Source organism: Vitis riparia, chromosome 19 (genome assembly GCF_004353265.1).
Source record: "Vitis riparia cultivar Riparia Gloire de Montpellier isolate 1030 chromosome 19, EGFV_Vit.rip_1.0, whole genome shotgun sequence".
NCBI lineage: Eukaryota > Viridiplantae > Streptophyta > Magnoliopsida > Vitales > Vitaceae > Vitis > Vitis riparia.
Window position 1 is genome coordinate 18246186 of NC_048449.1, and position 25829 is coordinate 18272014.

At 30.9% G+C, this 25829-nt stretch overlaps 1 protein-coding gene and 1 pseudogene across 1 annotated transcript; both read right to left on the bottom strand.

Annotated features, from left to right (window-relative positions):
* Window positions 1-11841: 11841 nt before the first annotated feature.
* Window positions 11842-12666, bottom strand: LOC117909273 (exopolygalacturonase-like). Its single transcript, XM_034823230.1, has 2 exons — window positions 12455-12666; window positions 11842-12354 (listed from the first exon to the last, which is right to left on the bottom strand). Exons 1-2 carry the CDS (start codon window positions 12578-12580, stop codon window positions 12139-12141), a joined length of 342 nt encoding a protein of 113 aa, XP_034679121.1. The 5' UTR covers window positions 12581-12666; the 3' UTR covers window positions 11842-12138.
* Window positions 12667-12887: 221 nt separating this feature from the next.
* LOC117909272 lies at window positions 12888-25735 on the bottom strand (annotated as a pseudogene).
* Window positions 25736-25829: the final 94 nt, after the last annotated feature.

A 25829-nucleotide genomic window follows, 5' to 3' on the forward strand; every position in this document is an offset into this window, starting at 1 on the left:
TCCACTATAGAAAAAGATTAACATTAGGCTTGAATAATAATTTTCAATAGTTGAAACCTTCAAGCAAAAAATTTATATCAATGTTAAAAATATCATTAGAATGTGCTAGAAAGAGGATAAATATGCCTATAAATGTTTAAATACTCTAGAGTTATGTTGTTTGGAACAAACTGAATTCATGCTAAAACTAAGATGGTAGACAGTTTGAAAGGCCTTGCTTTAGTTTGAGTCCCACCATTTGTTATGTCACACATTCATTAGGGGAAGATCTTCCTAACATTGTATACATAGTAGACTTCTCTTAATAGTATAGATGAGTTTTAAAACCGTTAGAGCCCATTGGATTTAGACCAAATAATATCTATACAATTAGAGGTTGGTCATTATAAATGGTACCAAAGGATCTCACAATCCCATGTAATGCAATAAAAATTGTATTTGCATGATTGTGAATGTGATATCCCACGTTAGTTAGAAGAAGTTTTTGGTACTAGCAATATGACCATGTTTGGTACATGAGACTAGAGGATGGAAATGAATACTTTATTTTCATTTATATTTTTATTTCTTGAATTGGAATGAATTTAGTGATACCAATTCTTGTCATTGGATTAGGAATATTGTAAGGTTTGATTGATTATTTGTTTCTATTTCAATGTTAGATAGGAATGGAAATAATAATGGAAAAAGAAATAAATTTACAATAATATATGTACACATAATTTTACATCATTTGTATTTTCATTTTTTTAAAACTCTCAAATCAAACATAGATTAAAATATAATTTTTATTTTTACTTAGAAATAAAAAAACATCTTTTGAGAGGCCTTTTATAAATAATAAAAGTTTGTTTCATAGTGTGATAAGTAAATTAAACAAAAATAAATAAATAATGTGTTGGATTCATTAATAAGTCTAATAATTTTTAAAATTAATTTAAAAATCAAATAATAAACTAATAAATACAAAAAATCTATGGATAAAAATTAATTTAAAATGATTCTATTGTTTTTCTTTTTCACAAAATAATTTTTTTTTTTTCAATTTTTTCACTAGAGAGATGAATTTAAAATTAAGGGAAACTTTGTATTGAATTTATTAATGAGTTTAATAAATTTTAAATATATATATATATAATCACTACAAGATAATAGACTATTAAATGAATCAATATAAAATAAAAGATTCATTAAATGTAAAGTCATGACTTTACTATTTCCTCTATACATAAAACTATATTTTATGAATTTTCTTACTATATAAATAAATTTTAAATTAAGTTAAACATAATAAACACTTTCAATTCTTTAATGAATATTATAATTTTTAAAAACAATTTAGATTTCCAAAAAATTGATTAATTAGTTATAGATTAGATAAAAAAATTTAGAATACACTATTACTAATTAAGTATTAAGTGTGTATATGTAATGAAAAACTTATGTATACCTTAAAAAATTAAACTTTATTTATTTTTAAATCCATTTAAAATAAAATCGTACTAGTAATTATTATTGTATTATTATTATTATTATTACTTTTTTATAAAATAAATTAATTACGCTTTTATGAGGATAAGGATATTAATATTCATATTTTTATAATATTTATAATTATAAAAAGTGAACCAGGCCTAGTGCCCAAATATTTCTCTTCCAATAAATGCGCTAAGGAATACAAATATATGATTTTATTATAATATTAATATTAATATTTTATTAAAAATTATTCCTTGGTTTGGATGTTGGCCACTCATAGTGGCAAGACAAGAGGATCAAAATTGAAAATCAAGGCTAAGAAATGAGAACTGCCAATTGAACAAATGAAATACAAGTTTATAAATAAACTACCTTACTTAAAACCAACCTTCATCTCCCTTATATAAAGTCATTTCCACACCAACTCCACAAGAGGGTACGAAGCAAAATTAGAAATTGGAGCAAGGAGCACAACTTAATGGGGAGGTTGGTGGAAGCTTTTCTCAACTTTACCAAGCAATTGCAATAGTAGTCAATCTTTTGTTGGCATGGAAAACACTTGACAAGGAGGCTAAGGTAGCTAGAGCATGTGGTAGCCTATAGCTGGATAATGTAACAACTATTAGTTGGATGATGTGACAACTATGGAGTAGAAAATTAGCAACCAATACATGAAAATATAATGGCTAGCAAAAATGTGATATAAACATACCAAAAATGAAGGAAAATATTTAAAAAATACATTAAACCCAAAATTAAGGACTTAGGAATAAAATTGAGTAAAGGGATGAAACTAGAATTGGATATTAAATATGAATGCTGAAGTTTAGGCACACAAAATGTAATTATTTGGTTCCAATCATTGTATATTGTTATCATGGTATCAAGTGTCATACTTTTGACTAAAAATCATATGTTACATGAGAGAACCAAACGTATTGATGTTAGAATGCATTTTATTAGAGATGTGATTGAACAAGGTACTAATATAATGAAAAAAATCCCTACAGTTGATAATTATATATATATATATATATATATATATATATATATATATATATGATGACTAAACTTATTTCTATGATTAAGTTCATGCATTGCTTAGACTTAATTGGTATTGACATTACTTGAAGTCCCCTTAAGAGTGTATAGGAGCAAAGTAACATGAAAGACTTTTGAATTTATTTGAATCTTGGGAATTTGAGCTAATGTGGAGATTATTGAAAAATATTTCAAATTGTTTTGAGTCAATTTATAAGTCTTTAATATTTTCCTATTATGATATATTTAAATAAGAGATTTTTCTTTTATTATGAAGGAAATATCATATTATAAAATTTTCTTTTAGGAATAGTTATCTTTGATAAGTACACAATTTATTCTTTATGGAATATTCTTTTATAATCAAGAAAATAAAGGAAGAGATTTTGATTTTAAAAAAAAGTTTTTTTTAGTGTAATTATGGGATTTGAGAGCTTTAGGATTGTAATCTCCTTTAATAATAGTGGAAGTTCTTCTTCATTTTCACGGATAAATGTAGGTTTTAGGCCAAACCACATAAATCGTCCTACTTTGCAACTTTTCTATTTTTGTTCTTTTATTTCTTCTCCTTATTATTGTTATTTGTTGTGGTTTTTCCATAACATACTAAGATAGCAATTAAAATAGTAGTAAAGTTATGTCCAAAGAGAAACATTTTTTAACTTTTAGATAAGATAAGATGTACTTGTTAAGAGTGATCCACTAGTAAACTTGTAATGCAATATGATAATAAATACACTTCTTATCACTATCATCATTTTAGGTTAATAGAAGCATAAGAAATTTTCATAATATGTTTCTATAGAAACATGTTTTCTTAGAAGTATTCATCTAGTAAGTGATTACAAAGGAAACACCATAAAAAAAATTAAAAAAAAATAATAAAGAAAATTATAAAATTAAAATACAAACACCTCACATTGGATTCAAGTGTTGAAAATAGAAACAAAGCCATTGGAAGACCAAAAAACAATAGAAAGGATTAAAAAAAATATAATTGACAAAAAGCTTGGAAACAAAAATTGATAAGCTGATATTAAAGGGAAAATATGTTGTGTATGACTTATAGAGACTTGAACCAAGTTGCATTGGTTCATAAAACAAATACATTTCAAGGACATGCTAAACTCAATTGTTCGGCCTTTTAAAAAAATCTTCAAGAGCACCAACAATGGAAATTATGGAGAATTTTGAATTCACCATTCCTCTCTCAATCAACAATGTTAATTTTTATTGAAATAATGCAATGTGGGTTCTGAAATATGATGTTGTCTTCTAGTTTGCAAGTGTAACAAGTTAAATACATTTGTTCTTCTTTACCCTTCACTTAGAGAAATTTCTCGTACATGGGCTGCAACTGTATATTGAAATAAGATAAAAAATAAACTTAAGATGATTTGAGCCTTTAAAAATAAAAAGAATAAAACAATCACTAGAGAATAAAAAATGATTAAATAAAACATGGGGGAACTTACTTTTCTACGTAATAATCATCTTTGAGATTTGCATTACACTTGTTGCATTGTAATCTATCAATAGTACATACGATGAGATTATGGACCATATCAGAATTAAAATTTGGACTTAATATAATAGTACTAAAAGAACTAGAAAATCATTATCCATCATAAAGGCAATTGTAACCATCGTTAAAAGTATAGGAGTAGCATCCATATATTGTGAAAGTAATCTACTCTATATTTTTTCACATCAAACATAGAAGTTGTTTATTTTCCTTACAAATAATCAAATAAGAATTTATTATTTGAAATCCACTATAGAAAAATATTAACATTGGGCTTGAATAATAATTTTCAATAATTGAAACCTTCAAACAAATAATTTATATCCATGTTAAAAATACCATTACAATATGCTAGAAGGAGGATAAATATGCCCATAAATGTTTAAATAAATCTATAGAACTCTTATATAGATACTTGCAATATAAGTGCTAAATTAATCAAGGTAAACGTCCTCATTAGTGTCATAAAAAAATTTCAGGTACAAGTACAAAAACTAGTAAAATACCCAACCCATGAACTCCAATCGCAAAACTTGTGATGCTTTTGTAGCTTGATGATGCTTTGGTACAAATAAAAACAATATACACATTATAAACAAATTGTAGAAGTCATTAAAAAAAATTGGTTGTAAAGAATAGATGATAACAAATATATATGATGGACAATGCATATAAAATTAAGATATCGAAGATAGAAAGAATGATAAACTCAAGTTAACTCTTATACTATACATCCACAATCTACAACATTCAATATGAATCTCCAAAACATAACTGGTGCTTTGCAATCCTCATTGTTATAACTTTTCACATAGGCTTGGTAGTGATAGCAACTAGAAAATATACTTCTTAATTTTCTTTTGTTTTTGTTTTCAAAACATGCTGAACCAATTGTAAAATAACTTTATCAATTTAGCATATAAGTACCTGTTAATGATTGCAAACATGATTCGACACACAATTGTCAACTCAATTTTTTTTCTTTAAATAAAGATAGAAAATGTGAATAGCGGTAACACAATTTCTTTATGAAAGAGTTGTAAAATGATATATAGTGTCAAGTTGTTAGATTATTAAGTTTGGTAACCGCTAACGTATTGAAGCTCCTTTTAAAGAGACTTCACCCACCATTTACAACTTGTCAATATGAGTCTCCAAGACATAATTTAATATTTGAAATCCTCATTGTTATAGCTTTTCACATTGACTTGGTAGTGATTACATCTAGAAAGATATACTTATTATTCTTTTCTTTTATTTTTTATTTTTGAATATGTTGAAACAATTGTAAAATAACTTTATCAATTTAGCATATAAGTGCCTCTTAATGATTGTAAGCATGATTTGACACACAATTACCAATTCAATTTTTTTTTAAATAAAGATAGAAAATGTGAATAGAGGTAACACAATTACTACATGAAAGAGTTGCAAAATAATATATAGTGACAAATTGTTATATTATTAAGGTAGGCAACTACTAACATGTTGAAGCTCCTTGTAAAGAGGCTACACCTTTGAGATAAGGTTCATATACTTCACTTGATATTGTAAAAATTATAAATATATAGAACCTACACATATGTGAATACTATAAGACTTCATGCTAAAAAATTCAATTCATTATGACATGCATATATATGCTAGCAAAAATATTGGGCTATGAATGTTTTCAATGTGCACAAATTTATGGTCAAAAGAAGAGAGGAAAATGGAAATGAAGAAGATATATTTTTTTTCATTATAAATCCTTTAGATGCAAATGCAATGACATAATAGATGTCAATCGAGGATATGATATCGGTAACCCAACTAATGTCACTTATTTTGTGAATGGTCCTCCACTTTAACATGTCTTAAAGTTTTTCAAATTGGGTTCAAGTACCTTTAGAAATAGAAAGAATGATACTTTGATTACCTTGAACAAAAATGAAAAAAAACAAAAAGGATTTGAGAAGAGAATTAACTGAAGGGTTATACCAATTAAGTAGCATATGCTTCTTATTCAACTTATTATTCTATTGCACATGAGAATAAAAAAATCATTACTGCAAATAAAGTTGAAATTCCTTTTAATAAATCAATTCAAAAATTATAAACAATAAAGGGATGAAAAAAAGAAGAAAAAAGATAAGAATTATAAACCTGATTAATGAAGGTTGTATATAAGCTTGAGCTTGTAAGTTGGTGATGCAATTGAGCCAACTTTTCCCATATCCTTCAAAGATGCAAAACTTGTGAGCATTTGTCTCTAGAATAGTGAATAATGGTTAACCAAAACTAAATATTATTCTTTTGGTATTAGCCATAGTACTAAATTGAATTCAATATAATAATTGTTTAAGCCAAGTATCTTTACAATCAATAATTGATTATTACAAGCATGATACTAAATAGCATTACCAATATTTGATTTCTTTTAATTGAAAACCCAATTAAGTAATCACTTCTAAGTATATCCATCAATATAATAAAGAAAAAATAAAAATGAAAGAGTATAGAGAATACTATTCATGCAAGCATGTTCACCAGTGTGGCATGACATGTAAGAAATTCTTGCCTAGTTGATTACAAAAAAAATAAACATGAAGCAACAAATGGAAATAGAGCAAACTCGAAATATTTTGCAAAAGACTCATCTCATTTAAAGAAGACTTGATTCCTCTACACAAAACCCAATACAAAGATAAACTTTTCTTAATTAATCAATTTCTTTATGTGCATTTTCTAATATCTTCCATGCTTTCTTGGTAGTGCATGGTTGCATTTGAAAATTTTCCAAAAATTTTCTTCTTTTTTTTTTTTTTTTTTTTTTCCTTAAACCTTTCAAAAAATTACTTTGCTTTTAGAATAGTGGTTTTATGTTATGACTCCTTGTTTATAGCCTTCCTCTATAAGCTTTTCATGCATCTTGTGAATCAAGTAAAGGCTTCATCTTCATACTCCAATTATTGTAAGTTTTTTTCATTGAGCTAAAGAACTTATAACAAATATGTCCTACTTGTCATCTTTTTCTTACAACTTAATTTATTCAAGTAATAGAGTTGATAACACATAAACAAATCCATAGAGAGAAATAAGTCATGATGGAAAGTCAAGGTAAGAAGGTAAGTAATGGAGAAAAATCAAGAAAATGACATTATTTTCCACCACTCTTGTTTAAGTATCACACTTTTTTTTTTTTTTATGGACACCTTTACCTAACAAATAGATATTCTTAATAACAAAAAGTATAAAAAAATAACTTGTAAGATTTATGTATAAACATATAATTAAATCAACCACTCAAATTTGTAAATATTCTAATTGACTTTTAGAAAACTAAATCAAATCCTAATAATTGGGAACTTCCTAAACTCAAGGTTCCTTTCTAACTGGTTTTGAATGTGAATAAAAGATAAGGAAAAATATGCAATGGATCCAAGTAATTGTATTTATTGGGTTGGATGGTGGGCAATGTGGAAAGGGAATGGTGAAGTATTCCAAAAATCGATTTCAATTGAGGATGAAACCAATTCCTATTTCAAATTCAGATAAGAAATTGACTTGAAAAATGTTAGGAAATAAACCTCCCAATAGACCAAATTAATGAAGTGAATAAAAAAACATGGAAATAATAATAAAATAGAGCAAACAAAACAACACATGAAATTTACATGGTTCACCCAAAACCAACTATGTCCACAAAATTGTTGTAGATCTTCACCTTAGGGAGAAAAATTACCACAAGTGTATACGAGCATTGAATCCTCACATCCCAAATCTCGATTACACCCGAGAGAATAATAATTCTCTAATTCTTAAGAGAACCTCAATTTTCACTCAAAGAATTAGACCACTCTTTTTTTTTCAATTATGAGATAAATAAAATGAGGAGATTAGACCTCTATTTATAGGCTCCTAGTAGATCTTCGCATCTCGTTCACTACCTGAAAAAATCACAAACTTCTAATTTCTTTTTTAGAAAATAAACTCATACTTTCCTAGTAGAGTCATCAATGAAGGTGATGTAGTACAACGAGCCTTCAATAGTTGAAACTAGTGATGACCCCCACATGTCCATATGAACCAACACTAACTTCCCTACTTTGGATGGCTTGCTAATCTTTGAAACAAGAACCTTCATCCATTTCTCGCTCATATGACTGAGTCTCTCGTGCTAGATTTTCTACTTCTCATCTAATTCTACAACTTCAACAATATTCTCGATGCTATAAGTAACATAGAGAGTACCGTTCTTCTTTCCATGAGCTATGACCATAGCTTCCTTGGTGATCTTTCATTCGCTCCTTATCAAGTTAATCAATAGCAATTTTTTTTAAAAAAAAAAAACTAGGAATAAATATCATGTCTTTAAATTTCCACATGGGCCCATTTGGTAGCCTCACTTGAATATCGTTTTTTCTGGTAATCTTCAAGGTCTCAACATTGGCCAGGTCAACATTCTCATAATCACCACTAATGTAGTTCTTCATGACTTCATAGTAAGAGGTGCAGTGATACAATGCCCCAGAATCCAAAATCCAGGATTCAACTAGACTATTGACACTTAGGATTAGAGCATCGCCAATATCTTCGGCCACGTTCACGGATTCTTTTCACTGCCATTGTTCTTTTTCAGTGCTCTCTAATCTTTCTTCTAGTGATCATTCTTACTGCAGTTCCAACAACTATTCTCTTTCTTCCTAGACCTAGGCTTGCTCCATTTTAATCTGCTTTGATTTGAGTTTCTGTCATCATGTCTACCTCTAGATTCAATGTTTAAGGTAGAACTTGATGTTTCTCTTAGTTCTCTTTGGTGTATTTCTTTGCCTAGAATTAGATCTCGAACTTCCTTAAATACCATCTTCTTCTTCGCAGAAGAATTGCTCACTGTTGTTACCATCATGTTACAGCTTTTCAGTAGAGAGGATACAAAGATTAAAGCTCAAACTCCATCGTCAAACTTGATTTCCACCAAACTTAGTTGTGTTGTAATTGTACTAAATTCATTGATGTGAGTTGCTATAGACGCACTTTCTATCATTCACAAATTGAATAACAACCTCATCAAGTGCACTTTATTTGAAGCGAATGGCTTCTCATACATGTTAGAAAGAGTCGCCATAAGACCTATTGTGATCTTCTTTGCTATGTTGAAAGCGACATTATGAGATAACATCAATTGGATAACTCCAAGTGCCTGCCTGTCTAGTAGAGCCCACTCTTCATTCTTCATATCGGTTCTTTTCTCCTAAAAAATGCAAATGCACATCTTTCTGATATAGATAATCTTCAATTTGCATTTTTCTAGAAGCTAAAATCTTCACCATTGAACTTCTCAATTATGATGCTCTTTCCTTCATTTTCTGCCAGCAATCCCACTCAAATTTGGTTCTTTAGGACTTCTGCAAAAATTATACTTTTTACAGTACCTTTGTACTTGCAAAAAATTATAGAGAAACTTCCACCCAAAGCTTTAAACTAGTAAAAAAAATTCTGAGGAAAGACCGGAAGGATCACAACAATCCCACTTAAAACCTAGTCTTCTTAGACAAAAATAAAAGTTCCTAAGAAAGACTAGAGGGGTCACAATTGTCCTCTTAAATTCCAACCTCCTCAAACTACCACTAAGCTCCTAAAACACCATATGATGTGTCACTTTGATACTAGTTGTTACGAAATAAACTTCCCAAAAGATTAGAGTGATGAAGCAAATAAAAAAAAAAAAGTGGAAATAATAAGGAAATAGAGTAGACAAAACAAAACACGAAATTTACATGGTTCACCCAAAACAAGGCTACGTCCATAGAGCTACTATAGATCTTCATTATAGGGAAAAAAAATAACCACAAGTGTTTATAATCACTCACTCCTCACAATCCATATCCTGATTACACCCAAAAGAATAATAATCCTCTAATTGTTAAGAGAACCTCACTTTTTCACTTAAAGAGTTAAACCACTCTTTCTTTCAATTTTGGGATAAATAGAATGAGGAGAGGAGACCTTTATTTATAGGCTCCTTCCACCATCAAGTTTCTATGTAAATCACATGCTATTGCCAAAATATAAGTGATTCAGATTTGGCCATATCCACAATTTCCTCATCCAACATTCTTTATATATATCATATATGCACACACACTATTGTGAGATTTGTCATGTGCATCCCATGTCCTTAAATCAAAGACTCCATTGCCAACACAAAATGATTTGGAGCTCTTAGTCTAGTGATAGAAATTGAAATTTCCAATTTATAGAAAAGAGAGAAATTGGAGTTTCGATTTAATAGGAAAAAAGAGAAAAAAAAACATATTTGATTAAAATCAATTTAAAAATCAATTTGAAGTCTAAGTTTAAGCACCATTTCAATTTTCATAGTAAAAATTGAGGTCATGCTTTGAAAACAGTTTTCTATTATCTAGAATATAAAAAAACAAGAAAGTACAGTTTGATAACTAGAAAACATAAAAATAAAAAATAAAAAAACTTTTAAACAAAAAAATACAATGTTTTGAAAGAACATCTTTTAGTTATTTTTGTTTCTTTTTACTTCTTTCTAGAGTTGTTTTAAAAAAATCATTATACAAATGTGGAGAATGATTAAAAATAAAGCAATACATATGAAAATTATTTTTAAAAACATAGGAAACAAGTTAAGAACATTTTAGTTTCTCAAACAAACTTATGTGCTATAAAATATTAGAGAATAATTTTCAAAAGTTGTTATCAAGAAGTGTTTTTCCAAACTATTTTCTAAAACACTTCTAAAAAGAGACTAAAATTTTGGATTTGGTCCCTCTAAAATTGATTTGAAAGATAAAACATATCGTCCTAAGTCTCATCTACTTGCACATTATTTGGGGCTCTCCAAATTATACACACCAAAGATAATCTTTTAATACTTGGATAATGTACTTCATTATTTATCCAAAATAAGTATAGTTTCTCCTATACAGTTATTGGATTTTGATAAATTTTTTATAAATGGATTTTTGTCATTTATCGTATCAAAATAAAATTTATAACATAATTCAACTACGTTAAGGTAACTTATATAGGATATTTTACAATTAATTCCTTATAGAAATAGGTTTGCCTATAATATAAGAAAAGTTGTAAGAATTATCTCTATACATATTTTAATTAGGTCATGAGGAGAAAAAAGTAATAAGATAAAAATAGACATGAGAAGTTTATATGTAGGTAGAAATTTGAAAAAGAATATGAGACATTTTGTGGGGTGAAAGTCCATGGATCAGAGTGTAAATACAAAAAGTAGAGAAATATAGGATGTTTTTAGGATCTTAAATAGTTTTATATTTTTTTTCTATCTTCTCAAACAATAAATCGTATGAATGAATTAATATCTTCATGTCCTTGCACTAACATGTTGGTGTTCAAGCTTCCAACTACCCAAAAAGTATTAGCAACTCTCCGCTAATGCTATAACTTTCACATGCCAGCTTAAAGGGGCATGATAAAACTAATATTACTCAGTCATCTCCAAACAACAAACACATATGACAGAAAACCATTCAAGATCCATTATGTTGCAGTTTCCAAGAGCATTTCTTCTTTACATATAATTCAAATCCCAAAATACGCTCCTTGAGACAATTACAACTTCAATATTTTCTCAGTTCTTGCCATTTATTACTATTGTCTTTATCATTCTTAGTTTTTCTCGAAGTCATTAGTACATTAGTTCGATTACCAACCATCAAGCATTTCCAACACACCAGATACCAATCTATAGTTTTTTCTTGGTTGTAGTAATCCAAAGATAAAATTTCAAATAATACACTCCAAAGGAATTTTAATTCACTTGACTGCATTTTCTCATCCAAACTGCATTAACATTAAATAATTTACATTAACATTATTCTTTGGAGCTTCAATTTGTACTATAGCAGCAAAAGACTAAATAGACATTTGTTTTTTCTTATGGGGTCAAACTGCACATACCTTCCATAATAGCCGAGTATCATATCATTGTTTGTTCATTGTAGTTTATTCACCAATAAAATAGCAGATGCGTGAGCATGAAGAGGTAGCTATATAATAGAAGCAGTACAATTTGTTCAGACTTTGGAAGAAGATTAAGCATCTTAGGCACAAGTCCTTGGCAGTTGCTTGTCCAGTAGATTTGGCTTAATGTTCTTGCATTGTGACATGGCAAGGCCTTCATTTCCGTTGTTGTCACCAAGCTCGACATCTTGGCATGGTACTCCTTGGCTGCAAACAAGCTTGACAGCAACCTGAGTTGAGGTAGTGCCCTGGATGTTTCTGAAGCTAACATTGCTGAGCTTAATGCGTGATAGACTCTGAAAACAACGGATAGTTAAGTTCCAAACCAATAAAAATGAAGGGAAAAAGAGGGAAAATAAGCAATAAAAATGGCAATTTTCATTCCTTTAGAAGTACCTTTAAGTTGCATTGGTTATGGGGGCAATACTTTTGATCTATGATTATGGGATTGCCAACATTATTCATGACAATATCTTCAAGATGCATTTCAGAGGTAGTGTCTTGATGAGAGAAGCAGGCCATGTCTTCACTCTGACGCCATTCTGGGTGTTGATGAAGGTGCAGTTCTTGACACTAATGCCAACCATAGGTTCTTCATTGGGGTACTTTCCTAGACCTCCCACACAGATGCCATGGCCAAGTCTACAGGTTATTCTTTGGATATTAATTTGCCCACTGCCATCACCAATTGAGACACAATCATCTCCAGTTTCTATGGCTGAATCGGTGATATCGATCCCTGAGGAACGTCCAATGTGAATTCCATCTGTGTTAAGGCTGTCTGTTGGTGCACTAATTGCAACGTTGTAGAATGTCAAATTCCCGCACCCCAGAAGATTAATATGAAACTGTTTGCTGTCTCTTGAAGTTATGTCCTTGACCATGTTATTGGTGATGAAGTTGAACCTCAGATTCTGCGATAGATATTTCAAGTTAAAAAAAAATAGACACCAAAGCTTATACTGTTAGTGTCTTCATTATGCACACAATTACATCCACAATCCACAACTCTCAATATGAATCTCCAAAACAAAACTGAAGCTTATACCCTCATTGCTATAGCTTTTCACATGGGCTTGGTAGTGATTACATCTAGAAAGATATGCTTATTAATTTTTTTTTTTTGTTTTTCAAATATGTTGAAAAAAATGTAAAATAACTTTATCAATTTATCATATAAGTACCTATTAATGATTGTAAGCATGATTTGACACACAATTACTAATTCAATTTTTATTTATTTTTAAATAAGGAAAGAAAATATGAATAGAGGAAACACAATTACTTTATGGAAGAGTTGCAAAATGATATATAATACCAAATTGTTAGATTATTAAGTTAGGTAACTGCTAACATGTTGAAGCTCATTTTAAAGAGACTTCACCTTTGGGATAAGGCTGATATACTTCATTTGATGTTTTAAAAAGTATAAATATATAGAACCTATAGATATGTGAATACTCTAAGACCTTATGCTAAAAAATTCAATAGATTATGACATGCATATATATGCTAGCAATAGATTATGATATGCACATAAATTATGATAAAAAAAGTAAGGAAAATGGAAATGAAGAAGATATTTATTTTCATCATAAATCCTTTAGATGTAAATGCAATGGAATAGATGTCAATCGAGGATATGATATCAATAACCCAACTGTAGTTATTACTTGTTTTGGGAATGGTTCTCCACTTTAACTTGTCTTAAAGAAATAGAAATAATGATACTTTGATTACCTTGAACAAAAATGGAGAAAAACAAAAAAAATTGAGAAGAGAATTGACTAAACGGTTATATCAATTAAGTAGTGTATGCTTCTTATTCAACTTATTATTCTATTGCACATAAGAATAAAACAAATCAGTATTGCAAATAAGGTTTAAATTTTTTTTAACAAATCAATTCAAAAATTATAAACAATAAAGAGATGAAAAAAAAATGAGATAGGAATTATAAACCTTAACAATGAAGGTTATATATATGGATGCTATAAGGAGCTTGAAAGTTGGTGATGCAGTTAAGCCAATCTTTTCCATATCCTTCAAAGATGCAAAATTTGTGAGCACTTGTTTTTAGAATAGTGAATTATGGTCAACCGAAACTAAATATTATCCTTTTGGCATTAGCCATAGTACTGAATTGATTTCAATATAATAATTGATAAAGCCAAGTATCCTTACAATCAATAATTGATTATTACAAGTCACCATTTTGGCATGACAAGAAACCCTTGCTTGGGTGATTACAAAAAATAGATATGAAGCAATAAATGGAAAGAAAACAAACTTGAAATATTTTGCAAAAGGCCCGCCTCAATTAAAGAAGGCTTGATTCGTCTACACTACACCAATGCATTACCTTCTAATATAAAAGGAGTATGAGATAAACAAAAATGTCAACTTTGGAAAATTATTGATAACTAATTTAAAAAGATAGCAACAAGATGTCCAAACCATGTCAAATTAAATACTTCTTCCAACTTTCTAGACAAATATAGAACTTGACAATTTCCCCTACAAATAATAGCAAAGCCATGAATTCCATTTAAGGGCATGTTTTAAAAACAATATTTCGGGAGATCAATAGTGAATAAAATTACATAATGGAAGAAAAGGTTTTATTTTTTTTTTTTTCCTTACTGAAGTTGAACTTAGGCTTCAACAGTAGTTTTGAAGAGTTGAAACTCATAGACAAACACCACTCACAAGTCTACTAAATGTCATTGAAGCTTGGACAATAGACCATATACATAAAGCATGAATCTCAAGTAATGTCCAACTAAACTTCATAATTAAATTGCCAAATTACTCAAGAAAGCAATATCAGACCAATGATACTTGTGTTGTTGTCAAGATTAATGGTCATTTCTCCCATTCAAAAAAGAAATTTGAAAACATTAAATTATATAAAATAATGAAACATTTTATAAATATGAATACATGAAGTATATTAGTGGATAATAGGTTGGACATTTCATGCATGATATAATTGTTAAAAAGTCATTGAAGTCAATTACTAAGAAAAATAGGAATGATTATTTAGTTATTATAGCAATCAAATAATCATAATAAGATTAATTAATCACCTGAATTGAAATCCAACAAAGCACCTACGCACCAAAGTGAAAATCATCAAACCCTATTAACATCAAATGTTTTAGCTCCAAGGTACTTAAAGATTACCTGATAGCCGAACATCTATTACAAATTGTATATCATGCAATTAGCATGTTGTTCTACTGTCTATAAGAACAAAGAGATAAGATTTATAAATAGTGTACACCACTTTCTTAGAAATTGATGGCCATGTAATAGACCATAAAAAGACAAAAGGTTAAAAATGAAAAGTTTAATGATAAAGACATATTATATATGAACCTTGGATGACGACTAGAGAGGGCAAAGAAAAGAGAGTATGATACAAGTGCATTAAGTGTTTCCCTTGGCACTAGCCCTCAGTAGTTTTTCAACAAATAGGCTGAGCATGGACTATATTTAGCATCCTCACCATCACCATTTGTGCATTAACTTGAAAACTATCATATCTGTAATTAAGTACTTAGTTTAAAAAAAAATTAAATATATAAAAAGCATGCATGGACCAAGAGGATCATTTAAGAAAACATGTCTAATTTCTCAACCTATTTTTAGGATTGGGAATGAGGATGCTACAAATTGCCTTCTAATGAAAATAAAGATGATGAGAAAGACTTATTACCATCATTTTTGTTTGTGTACTCTAAGGTGTTTTAATTCAAACATGAAGAAGCTTGAGATTAGGAAGGTGAATAAATTGACAAACGATTTAGTAAGATGTGCTCCTCACTCAATTTGTTGGTATCCTATTACATATGGAAAAAAAAATCATCTCCAAATAGACTAACAATTTTTAACAAATTAAATAGAAAGTAATCAATTAAAAATCAAAAGTTTTTAACACATGTACATATAAGCATATAGTATATGGAAAGCAAACAATGTGATTTTTTTTCTTGATATGTCTTAATTCATTTGAGAATCAAGAAATAGAATTGTACAAAAGGAAGAACATCGATAAAATATTGATTGTAAAATAATTCAAAAAAATAAAGCCAACAAAAACAAGAGAAATGTAGGATTACTAACATGAAACATATAATAAATGACACACTTGAATTAAGGAGACCATGAGTAGTTTATTAATCAACCATGCTTAGGCCAATATTCACTTTTTCCTTTTGGCATTCTTAATAAGTGGTACGAGTAGTAGATTATGAGTTTCTATAAAGTGCTCGTGGGTCCTTTCTTGTAGTGATTTCAATTCAGGGCATTCAATAATTTGAAGTTGCCTATCCAATCTAACAAAGTTGCAAAACCATAGTACTTACACTTCTTAGAATTTCCAAACTGGTTACATGTTGAAACACCAATTGTATTGACAGCTTCTAAAGCTTCAAGGGCAATGAGGTGCTAAAGCACTTGAGCCAAAGACATTATGCTACCACACTTCTAAATTTTCAACAACTTAGAGAGAAGTCAAGTGTGGCAGCAATTGAGAAAGACATTAATCTATGAAAAATCATCATTTTCCATTTTTGCTTTAACTTGGCAACAAATACATTTGCAATGAAATAATTAATACATATGATAAGTAAGAAAACAATATTATAGAAAACAGAACATAATGCTCTTAACACATTGATACTAAAATAATATATAGCATTCGGAAATAGGAAAAAGACTGGAATTGCAAGCAACACACCTAATTTGAAAGAGAGAGAAATTTTGAATGCTACTAGATTCTTGACCCATGTAGTAGATATGAATTTCTCAGACACCGAGAAATGTTTGTGCCAAGGGATAATCATGAGATTCTTGAGCAAGGTGAAATCTGTTACAAAATAATAGTTCAATCGACCCTAACATTTTTCCCGAACTCTTATAATGCAAGACTTAAAGTAATATGATCAGTTTGGTCTTTAATTACTAATTAATTGAAGATGCAAACTTTTCAAATTAATCATCTAAGTCCTTTTTTATCTATATGCTAATACATACCATAATTACCAAATAGAATGTAAACAGAGTATATTGATAAAAACAAAACCATAACAAATGAGAAGGTTAGGATTTCAAACTTCAACTAACTCTATATTAATCCAATCTTCACCAAAATATCAATATCTAGGATTGAAGATTAATGGCCCAATCTTCACCTATTTCCCTTATAAGTCTTTCTAATAAACATTGACAATAAAAGATCATGAATCTTTGTTGGGATATAAGTGAACCAATCTCTTCTGACAGTGATGTGAATTCGAGGTAGCTATTAATTCCAGGGTATGTAAGTGAAGTGATGATGTCTATCAAGTCTGGTAATGTTGCCAAAATAGAGAAGCCTTGAATTGTGAGTGTCAATTGAGGTTTGAGTGAACATCTAGTCTGAAAGTGATGTCAATTCAGGGTAGCCATGAATTTGAAGCTCTGTAAGTGGTGTAAGGTTACCTATCAAGTCTGTTGAATGTTTCCAAACCATAACAGTCTCCAATTGTGAGTGCCCATAGGGTGTTAAGGACACACATGTCTTTGAGTAGTGATGCTAGTTTAGGACAACTATAAATTTGAAGGTGTTTGTAAGTGAAGATAGGTTGCCTATCAAGTCTGATAATGTTGCCAAACCAGAATTGTCCCAAACTATAGCTGTCTATAGAGTACTGAGTGAACTCATCTTGTGGCAATGATGTCAGTTAACAACAAAGATGAATTTTATGTTGTGTGAGTAAGTTGAGGTTGCCTATCCAGTGTTCTAATGTTGCCAAACCTAAACAAGACATAATTGAGAGAGTTTGAAGCATAGCAACACATTGAAACGACTCAACTGGGAAAGATGCTATTTTATTTATGTCAATTCAAGGCAGCAATCTGAAAGGCCAATGTGACATCAAAGTACTACCATAGAGAGAGTTCCTTACTTTTCGGTTACTTCTAAGAAGTTGAAACCACATCACTATTCGGCTTTGCTTTGACTTGACAACAATTATATCTTCAATAAAATAATTAGCCTAATAAAGCTCTTCAACATATAGAATGCAAGCAAGAAGTAACAAGGGCACACATTGATTATAACCATTAAAGTAAAAACACTAGCAATTTATGTAGTCTTCAAGAGGAGTAAGTGGGTTAGAATTGCAAACAACATACCTAAATTTAATAGAAACCAGAAGTTCTTAGCACAATCAGATGTCTTATCCATCTTGCAAATATGAATAATCAAAAGCTTTTTAAGCAAGGTGAAATCTACAAGAAAATATTAAAATCAAATTTAGTAATTTCCCAAGCCTGAGAATGAAAAAGCTTTAAAGTAACAGTGGAAAAGGTTCACATTATATGCACAAACATACATAAACACAGATAAGAGGGAAAGAAAGCAGTGTAAAACTAAAATGAAGTTATCAAAAACAAGAAGAGGGGTTGAAGTATGAACCTGAAGTACATTATAGATGGCATAATCAAAGAGCCCATCAGTTCTTCATGAATTAGAAGTCCATTTCTACTCCATATCAGGAACATGAGAATGCTTAGCGGCACATCCTTCTAGCAGTGATTCAAATTCAAGGTAGACAATGATTTGGAACTCATTAATAAATCTAAAGGCCCCCTGGAAGAGACAACAACTCAAGCTTTTAAGTCCTTAGGATTTATATGCCAACCTCATCCCTACTATGTAGCAAATGAAGCTTTTTGCAATATTTATTCTAAGGTCTCAAGAGTGATAAAATGTAGCATTTGTTGATATAGAGACCTAGTTTAAAAAACCCTAAATTCAACTTCTCAAGGAAGTCAATGCCTAATCCCCACAGTCATCCATTTCTGTATTGATTTGAGAACATTATATTTGCAATAAAATTGCTAGTCCAACAAGCTTTTGAAACATGAAGAATGCCAACACAAAATAACTTGAACAATATAGTTATTAGGCTACCTACTGATTAACACAATGACAAGCATGATTTCTAAATAAATAAATAAATCAACTAAATTATGATATATAACAATAATAAGTTTTTTGTTAGTGATATTTTTTAAAATAATGAAAAGCATAGTTGATACACACAAAGCAAATACAAGGGAAGTAGTATAGAAATTTTTTGCTCTACAAGTTGCAACTTTCTCAATCTAGTTACTGTCTTATTACATAAAAAAAATTAAGAAATATAATTACATCTTGTATGATGCTCTCAACAAATAGATAACAGGGAGATTACTTAAAACATAAGGCAAAAGTCTTTTTTGCTTTAACCATCTAGTAGATATGAGTTTCTAGGTCATGAGAAAATTTTAGGTCAATCTAAAACTTTTTGTAGTGATAGAGGAATGGAAGAATGGAGGCACTCATTTTAAGATGGACTAGAGAATAATCACAAACTTCTAAAGTGAAGTAAAATTTGCAATAATAATAATAATAATAATAAATTCAACTTTTGAATGTAAAATTTAAATCAATTTGATTAGTTTGGCCTTCAATTATCAAATGATTTGAAGAGAAAATTTTTCAAACTTACTTGTTTAAGCATTTTATCAAATGCATAAGGTGTAAATATAAAATAAATAAATAAATCAGTTTTGCTTTATATGCTAAATGCAATTACAATAAACTTTTACTCAACGACATGGATGCTATTATTTTAGGAACAATGTGCTTGATGGCCGTCAAGAATTTTTTACCCTTACTGGTAAATAGAATACTAATGTCCTATTTTCATTTAATCTAGTTCTTTATTCTATTCTCTACAAGAATTTTTAGCCCTTGTTAATAGATGAGTAGAATATTGCATGGATGTAGAAAAAAATAAAATTAGTTGGCACCTATCTTGTGGAAACCAAAAATTTATGAACCTTAAGATCACCTGAGACACTAGTTATCCTAGGGAATTCTATTTTAATCATGTTAACAAATAAGGTGCACTAGTAATAGTATAGAAACAGTGATAGGAAAAACACAAAAATCTAAAATTTGACCTTTGCTTTGATATATTTTGATATATTGAGAATGTTGCATTAGTTTCTTTTCACCTTGTCATGGTGTGAGTGGTTCCAAGTGTTGCCTAGGAGGTGGAAGCAAATCAATGAGAAAGGATTTCAAGTGCTTAAATATTTCCTTAGGCTTCTCTATAATAAAAGTATGCTCTATGTTATTAATGATCACAAGTTGGGCCTCCTCACCCAAAATGCCTGCATGCAGTAACAATCTCAATAGTGAGAAAGACATAAGCTAGTGTTTGTATTGTTGTAGGCATGTAGGCAGGTGATACAAGTTTACCTTTTCAATTTGTAAGTTGGTTCTACTGGGAATGTCATATCTTGGTCTCCCCAAATTATTAAGGTAGGTTGCATAACAAGTAAAGGTGAATTGTAACATAACAAAGATGACATAAGTAGAATTAGTGGATTGTAAATTGGATGAATCCAAATTCAACCTATGGGATCTTGGGCGGCTTTGAAAGTTTTAGTCTTTAGGAATATCTTGGATCAAATCTTTCTTCTCTTCTACAAACTCTATGCACATTACCTATCAATCTTATGTCTATATTAGAAAACGAATATGTCCAATAGCTAATAACAATAATAATAATAATAATAATAATAATAATAATAATAATAATAATAATAAACTTGAATTTTAATCACTCAACTGTGATCAAATTTTATGAACAGTTAAAAATGATATTTTGAATTATTCTAAAAAGAAAAAAAAAATCAAAGAAAATGTGATATCCAAACAACTTCAATGAAATTATTGAGCAAGCAAGAAAATCTAATATCAAAATAAAATCAACAAAAATAATATCAAATGGATATTGAATAAAAATGAAGTCATCAGAAAATGAGAAGGGAGGATTTCATACCTGACATGGTTCTCCGTATTGATGAAACCTTCACCAAGTATGGCCCTCTATATTCTTGGGCAAGTATTCACCTGTTTCCCTTTGGTATCTTGCAAGTAGGTGCATATAATGAAAGATTTTCCATCTGGAACACATCTTTTCCAAAGTGACATCAATTTAGTGCAATCACCAATAGAAAGGTCTATAAGTGAGTTGAAGTTGCCTTTCCAATGTAGTAATGTTACAAAACAAGAGCAGTGTTCAATTTGAGTTTGGATCATATCACCTGTGCATCCAATAGACAGAGACTTGAATGAATAAGTAAAGACAAAACATTACCTTAGATAGCACCTTAGCTCAATAAGAGATGTGAGGTTGTCTATTTAATTTGATGAAGCTGCTAAAGTAAAACATTTAGGTTATGTTTGGTTCCCAAAAAGTACTAAGAAAAAAATGATAGGGAAAATTATTTTCTCATATTTGGTTGTCCTATGAAAAATATCAAAGAAAATAAAATATAATTAAGATTAATTAGAAATTTATACATTTTCCAATTATTTAATCTTTATATCAAAGAGTTAAAATAAGTGAAATGAATTTGAAGTAAAATATAAAAATTTATACATTTTCCAATTATTTAATATTTATATCAAAGAGCTAAATTGAAACTACTTTTTGTATCAGGCATCTAGTAAATACAAATGTTTAGACCATGTGAAATCTTCAAGCCAATCCAAAGTTGTTTCCTTTGGGCATTAGGCCAATGGTAAGCTTCTTAGGAAAGGTGGACTCTGTGACCAATACTATTTATATTAGAGCTCAGTATTTCCTCAAACTCTTAGGATGTAAAACACTCAAGTAAAATTCTAACTTACTGAAGTAAGCATTTAATCAAACAAGGTGCAAATACAAAGAATCACCAAAACAAATTAAAACAGAGCATTTTAAATGTAAGATAATACAAATGAAGCAACAGAAAATGAGAAGAAAAGTTAGGGATTTCAGACCTGAAAGGCATTTCTATATCAATTCAATCTTCATGCATGTATGATATCAATTTATGCAATATGAGCAATCTTGGGTTAGTCTTCACCTTTCCTTTCGGCATCTTTCCTCTTAAGTGTGAACAGATGCAGATTGTCAAGTGTCAGCAGGTTTTTGAGGGAACATATCTTCTGGCAGTGATGTCAATTCAGGGCAGCCATGAATTCCAAGCTCTGTAAGTGAGGTGAGGGTATCTATCAAGTGTAGTAATATTCCAAACACAAAACAACGTTTAAGATTGAGAGTTATCATACCAGACCTCAGTATTTCCTCAAACTCTTAGAATGTAGAACTCCAAGTAAAATGATTAGTTTAGTGCTCAGCATCAGAAAATGTAGTCAAGCTGGAAAAAAATTTTGAAAAGTTATTGATGTGAGCATTTAAACAAACACATGAGGTGCCAACATAAAAGAATTACCAGAGACAAAATGAAAATATAGCAATCTGATTCTAAGTTAATAAAAATGGGAAGAAAGGTTAGGGATTTCGGACCTACCTCCAATTCCATATAGGAATCACTGTTGAAACGAACATGTGGGATATGAACAATCTTGGCCCGGTCTTCGCCTGTTTCCTTCTTGTATCTTTCCTCTAGGTGTGGATAATCACAGAAATAAAATGTCTGCAATTTTTTAAGGGAATAGATCTCTTCTGGCAGTGATGTCAATTCAGAGCAGTAATAAATAATAAGTTTCGTAAGCGAGGAAAGGCTGCCCATCCAGTGTAGTAATGTTGCCAAACCAGAGCACTCAACAATGTAGAGAGTTTCGAGAGTGGAAACACATTGAAGCGGCTCCTCTGGGAGAGATATCATACCATCAATCTTCCGTATATGCAAAGACTTCAATGAAGAAGAAGCAGAGACAAACATTAACTGCCTCAGTACCTCTGCTCTGACTCCACACAGGCTTAGTTCCTCAAGACGAGGTAATGAAGCCACATTGAAGGATGCCAAGTTAGGGCATTTTATGATCTTTAATTTAGAAAGACAACGGGACGGCGGCAGTTCCAAGGATGCCAAGTTATGGCAATTTCTGATTTCTAATTGAGAAAGAGAAGGAGAAGAATGCAGTGATGCCAAACCGGAGCATTTATGAATATGTAACTTTGAAAGATGAGCAAATGAAGGACCTTCCTCTGCTAGTAAGTCCATCCTCCACAATTCCTTCAACTTTGGCATGCCAGAGAGTTCGAGCGATTCAAGAGAAGGGAAGAGTGGCGTTGCTAATGAACCCTCCTTTAAGTCCATCACTTCTTTCATATCATCAAGCTTCAAAGACTTGAGAGAAGGAAGTTGAGAAAAGGGTGGCAGAATTTTGCATCTTGAACATCCCGAAATTTCGATTTTAATTAAGTCGGGAAGCAGGGAACCCAACCTATCATTCATCATCCAACTTGGAAACTCCGTACCTCCATAACCTTCTATAAAGATATCCTTTAGGTGTGGGTGTGGTTGAAGGCCTTCCATCACTGACTTATCACCCTCATCCCCCCCATCTTGGCCCGACCGATTCCATTCCAATCTCAAGGACTGAAGATATTGTTTTCCTTTCAAAATTTCTCCCCTGGATACCAGTTCAACATCCCTCACGTTTTGAAGATTACTTATGCATAACCCTCCTCTTAGATGGTTCAGGCTTTCCAACTCAATCAAGCTACCAATTTTGAGATTCCTTGACCACCCTGTCTCATTCCCAACAACAAACAATGGTAGACTTTGAAGTAAAGTCAACTTTCCTATTCCACGTGGCATATGAGTCAAGTTGCTCCATCTCTCATTCTCCAAGTGTCTAAGATTGATAAGTTGCCTTATATTTTTTGGAAGTTTTTTCAAATTCGGACACACTTTGAGTTTGAGTGTTTGCAAATTCTTTAACCTTGTAATAGCATCGGAAGTACCTCAAAAGTATTGTAGGAAAGATCAAGATACCTTAAATGACTCAATTTACCTAAACAGTTTGGCACCTTCTTTGACAGGAAGCCATTTAAGCTCAACACACGTAAACACATAAAACTTGAAATAAATGAATTCACAACTTTACTATCATATTCAAAATTATATCTATATTGGTATAAAAAGGTCCTTATAGGTTTTTCCTTTAGAGCCTCTATTATAGGATTCACCTTTTCAAATGATGATACATGACGAACTTCTTTTGAAATGTTTTTTACATCATTTCTTAAAATGAGGACCTCAGATCCTATAATTGACTGTGCAAGATCATGTATAAGGTCATGCATTTTATACCTTAATGTATTAGTAAAATGATCGTTTCCCGCCTTCTCCAACAATGACCTTGACAATAATTCCTCAAAATATCGATCCCCTATATCCTCTAATTGCTCATCATTATCATTTGAAGATTGAATATAACCTTGTGCTATCCATAGTTGTACCACCAACTTTTTCTCAATCTCATAGTCTTTTGGAAATAAAGCACAATATGTAAAACATTGTCTCAAATGAGTTGACAAATTATCATAACTTAATTTCAGCACCCCTAGAACATTCTCATTTTCATCTCCAAGTGACAGCAAATTTTTATTGTTTCTAATAGACAACCACTGCCCCGGTTCTCTTTTAGACTGCAATATCATTGCTAAAGACTTAATAACGAGAGGAACTCCCTTGCACATTCTTGCAATTTCTTCTCCAATATTTACAATTTCTGGCTTCAAAATCTCCTGTTCTGTAAATGCAAATTTTGAAAATAAAGCCCAAGACTCCTTTTCTCCTAGACCTTTCAAACTAACGGGAGACTTATCTTCCATAATGGATGCAACATTAAGTTTTCGGGTGGTTACTATAATTTTACTACCTTTAGCACCAACCATCAACAATTTTTTCACTTCATACCATTTTCCAGGATTTTCGTTCCAAACATCATCAAGTACTAACAAGTACTTCTTTTGACTTATTTTTTCGTGAAGCTTGTCTTTCAAACCATCCAAGGTCATACTCTCCACACCCTGAACTCCCATAGATTTTAAAATCTTTTTGACCCACAGTTTGACGTCAAGACCATCACCAGAATCATCAGAAATGCAAACCCATGTCTTATGCTCGAAATGTTTTACTCTTTCGTCATTGTATACCAACTGAGTGAGGGTGGTCTTACCCAATCCCCCAAAGCCAACAATGGCAACAACGGAAAGAATTTCTTCATTGTTAGATGACAGCTTCCTTATTATCTCCTCTTTGTTTTCTTCTCTTCCCACAATTTCAGATGGCAACGAGAATGAGTGGGTTTCTCTCCAACTATTCTCTTCCCCTGTGTTTAGTACTATGTCCCGTGGAATGAGATTTAACATGGGGATGTCGTTTGCAACATCATCTAGCCTTTCTTTGATATCCTCGAGTCTATGACTCATCTTAAAACGAAAAGCAACTTGATTTTCAGATGAGAAGAAGTCACTGACCTGCCTTGCCAATCCTCCTCGCTGAAGATAATGGGTTGCATAGTCATCCAGCAAGTCATCTGCGTCATAAACAACACCCCTGAGCCTCCGGACCCAATCTTTGACTGCACGATTGCTCTGCTGCTGCTGCTTCTCCTCAGCATCCAAAAGCACAGCCTTGATGGTGCCCAGTTTCCCATTGAGCTGGGTTATCTCCTTTGGAACACCATACATGAATCCAATTTCTTGAAACGCCGAGGACCCCAAGTTGGTCAAAATGTGCTCCACAACACCGAATGGAATTTGGTAAGCCATTTTGGAACAACTCAAAGTTGCAGAAAGCCAAGAAAATACAGCACGTACAAGATCAGAAGCTGAGGGAATTGTGAGAGAATAGGGAACAAAGTAAGAGATATCTTTATAGGAGTGGATGGGCCAAGTCACATGGTTACTGGCTGATA

What these genes read in the sequence shown, in the direction of transcription:
- LOC117909273 (XM_034823230.1), bottom strand. Translation starts at nt 12,580, where the DNA reads ATGGCCTGCTTCTCTCATCAAGACACTACCTCTGAAATGCATCTTGAA. An exon ending in ATAACCAATGCAACTTAAAG is followed by an intron (nt 12,355 to 12,454) that starts GTACTTCTAAAG and finishes CGTTGTTTTCAG; the next exon opens with AGTCTATCACGCATTAAGCT.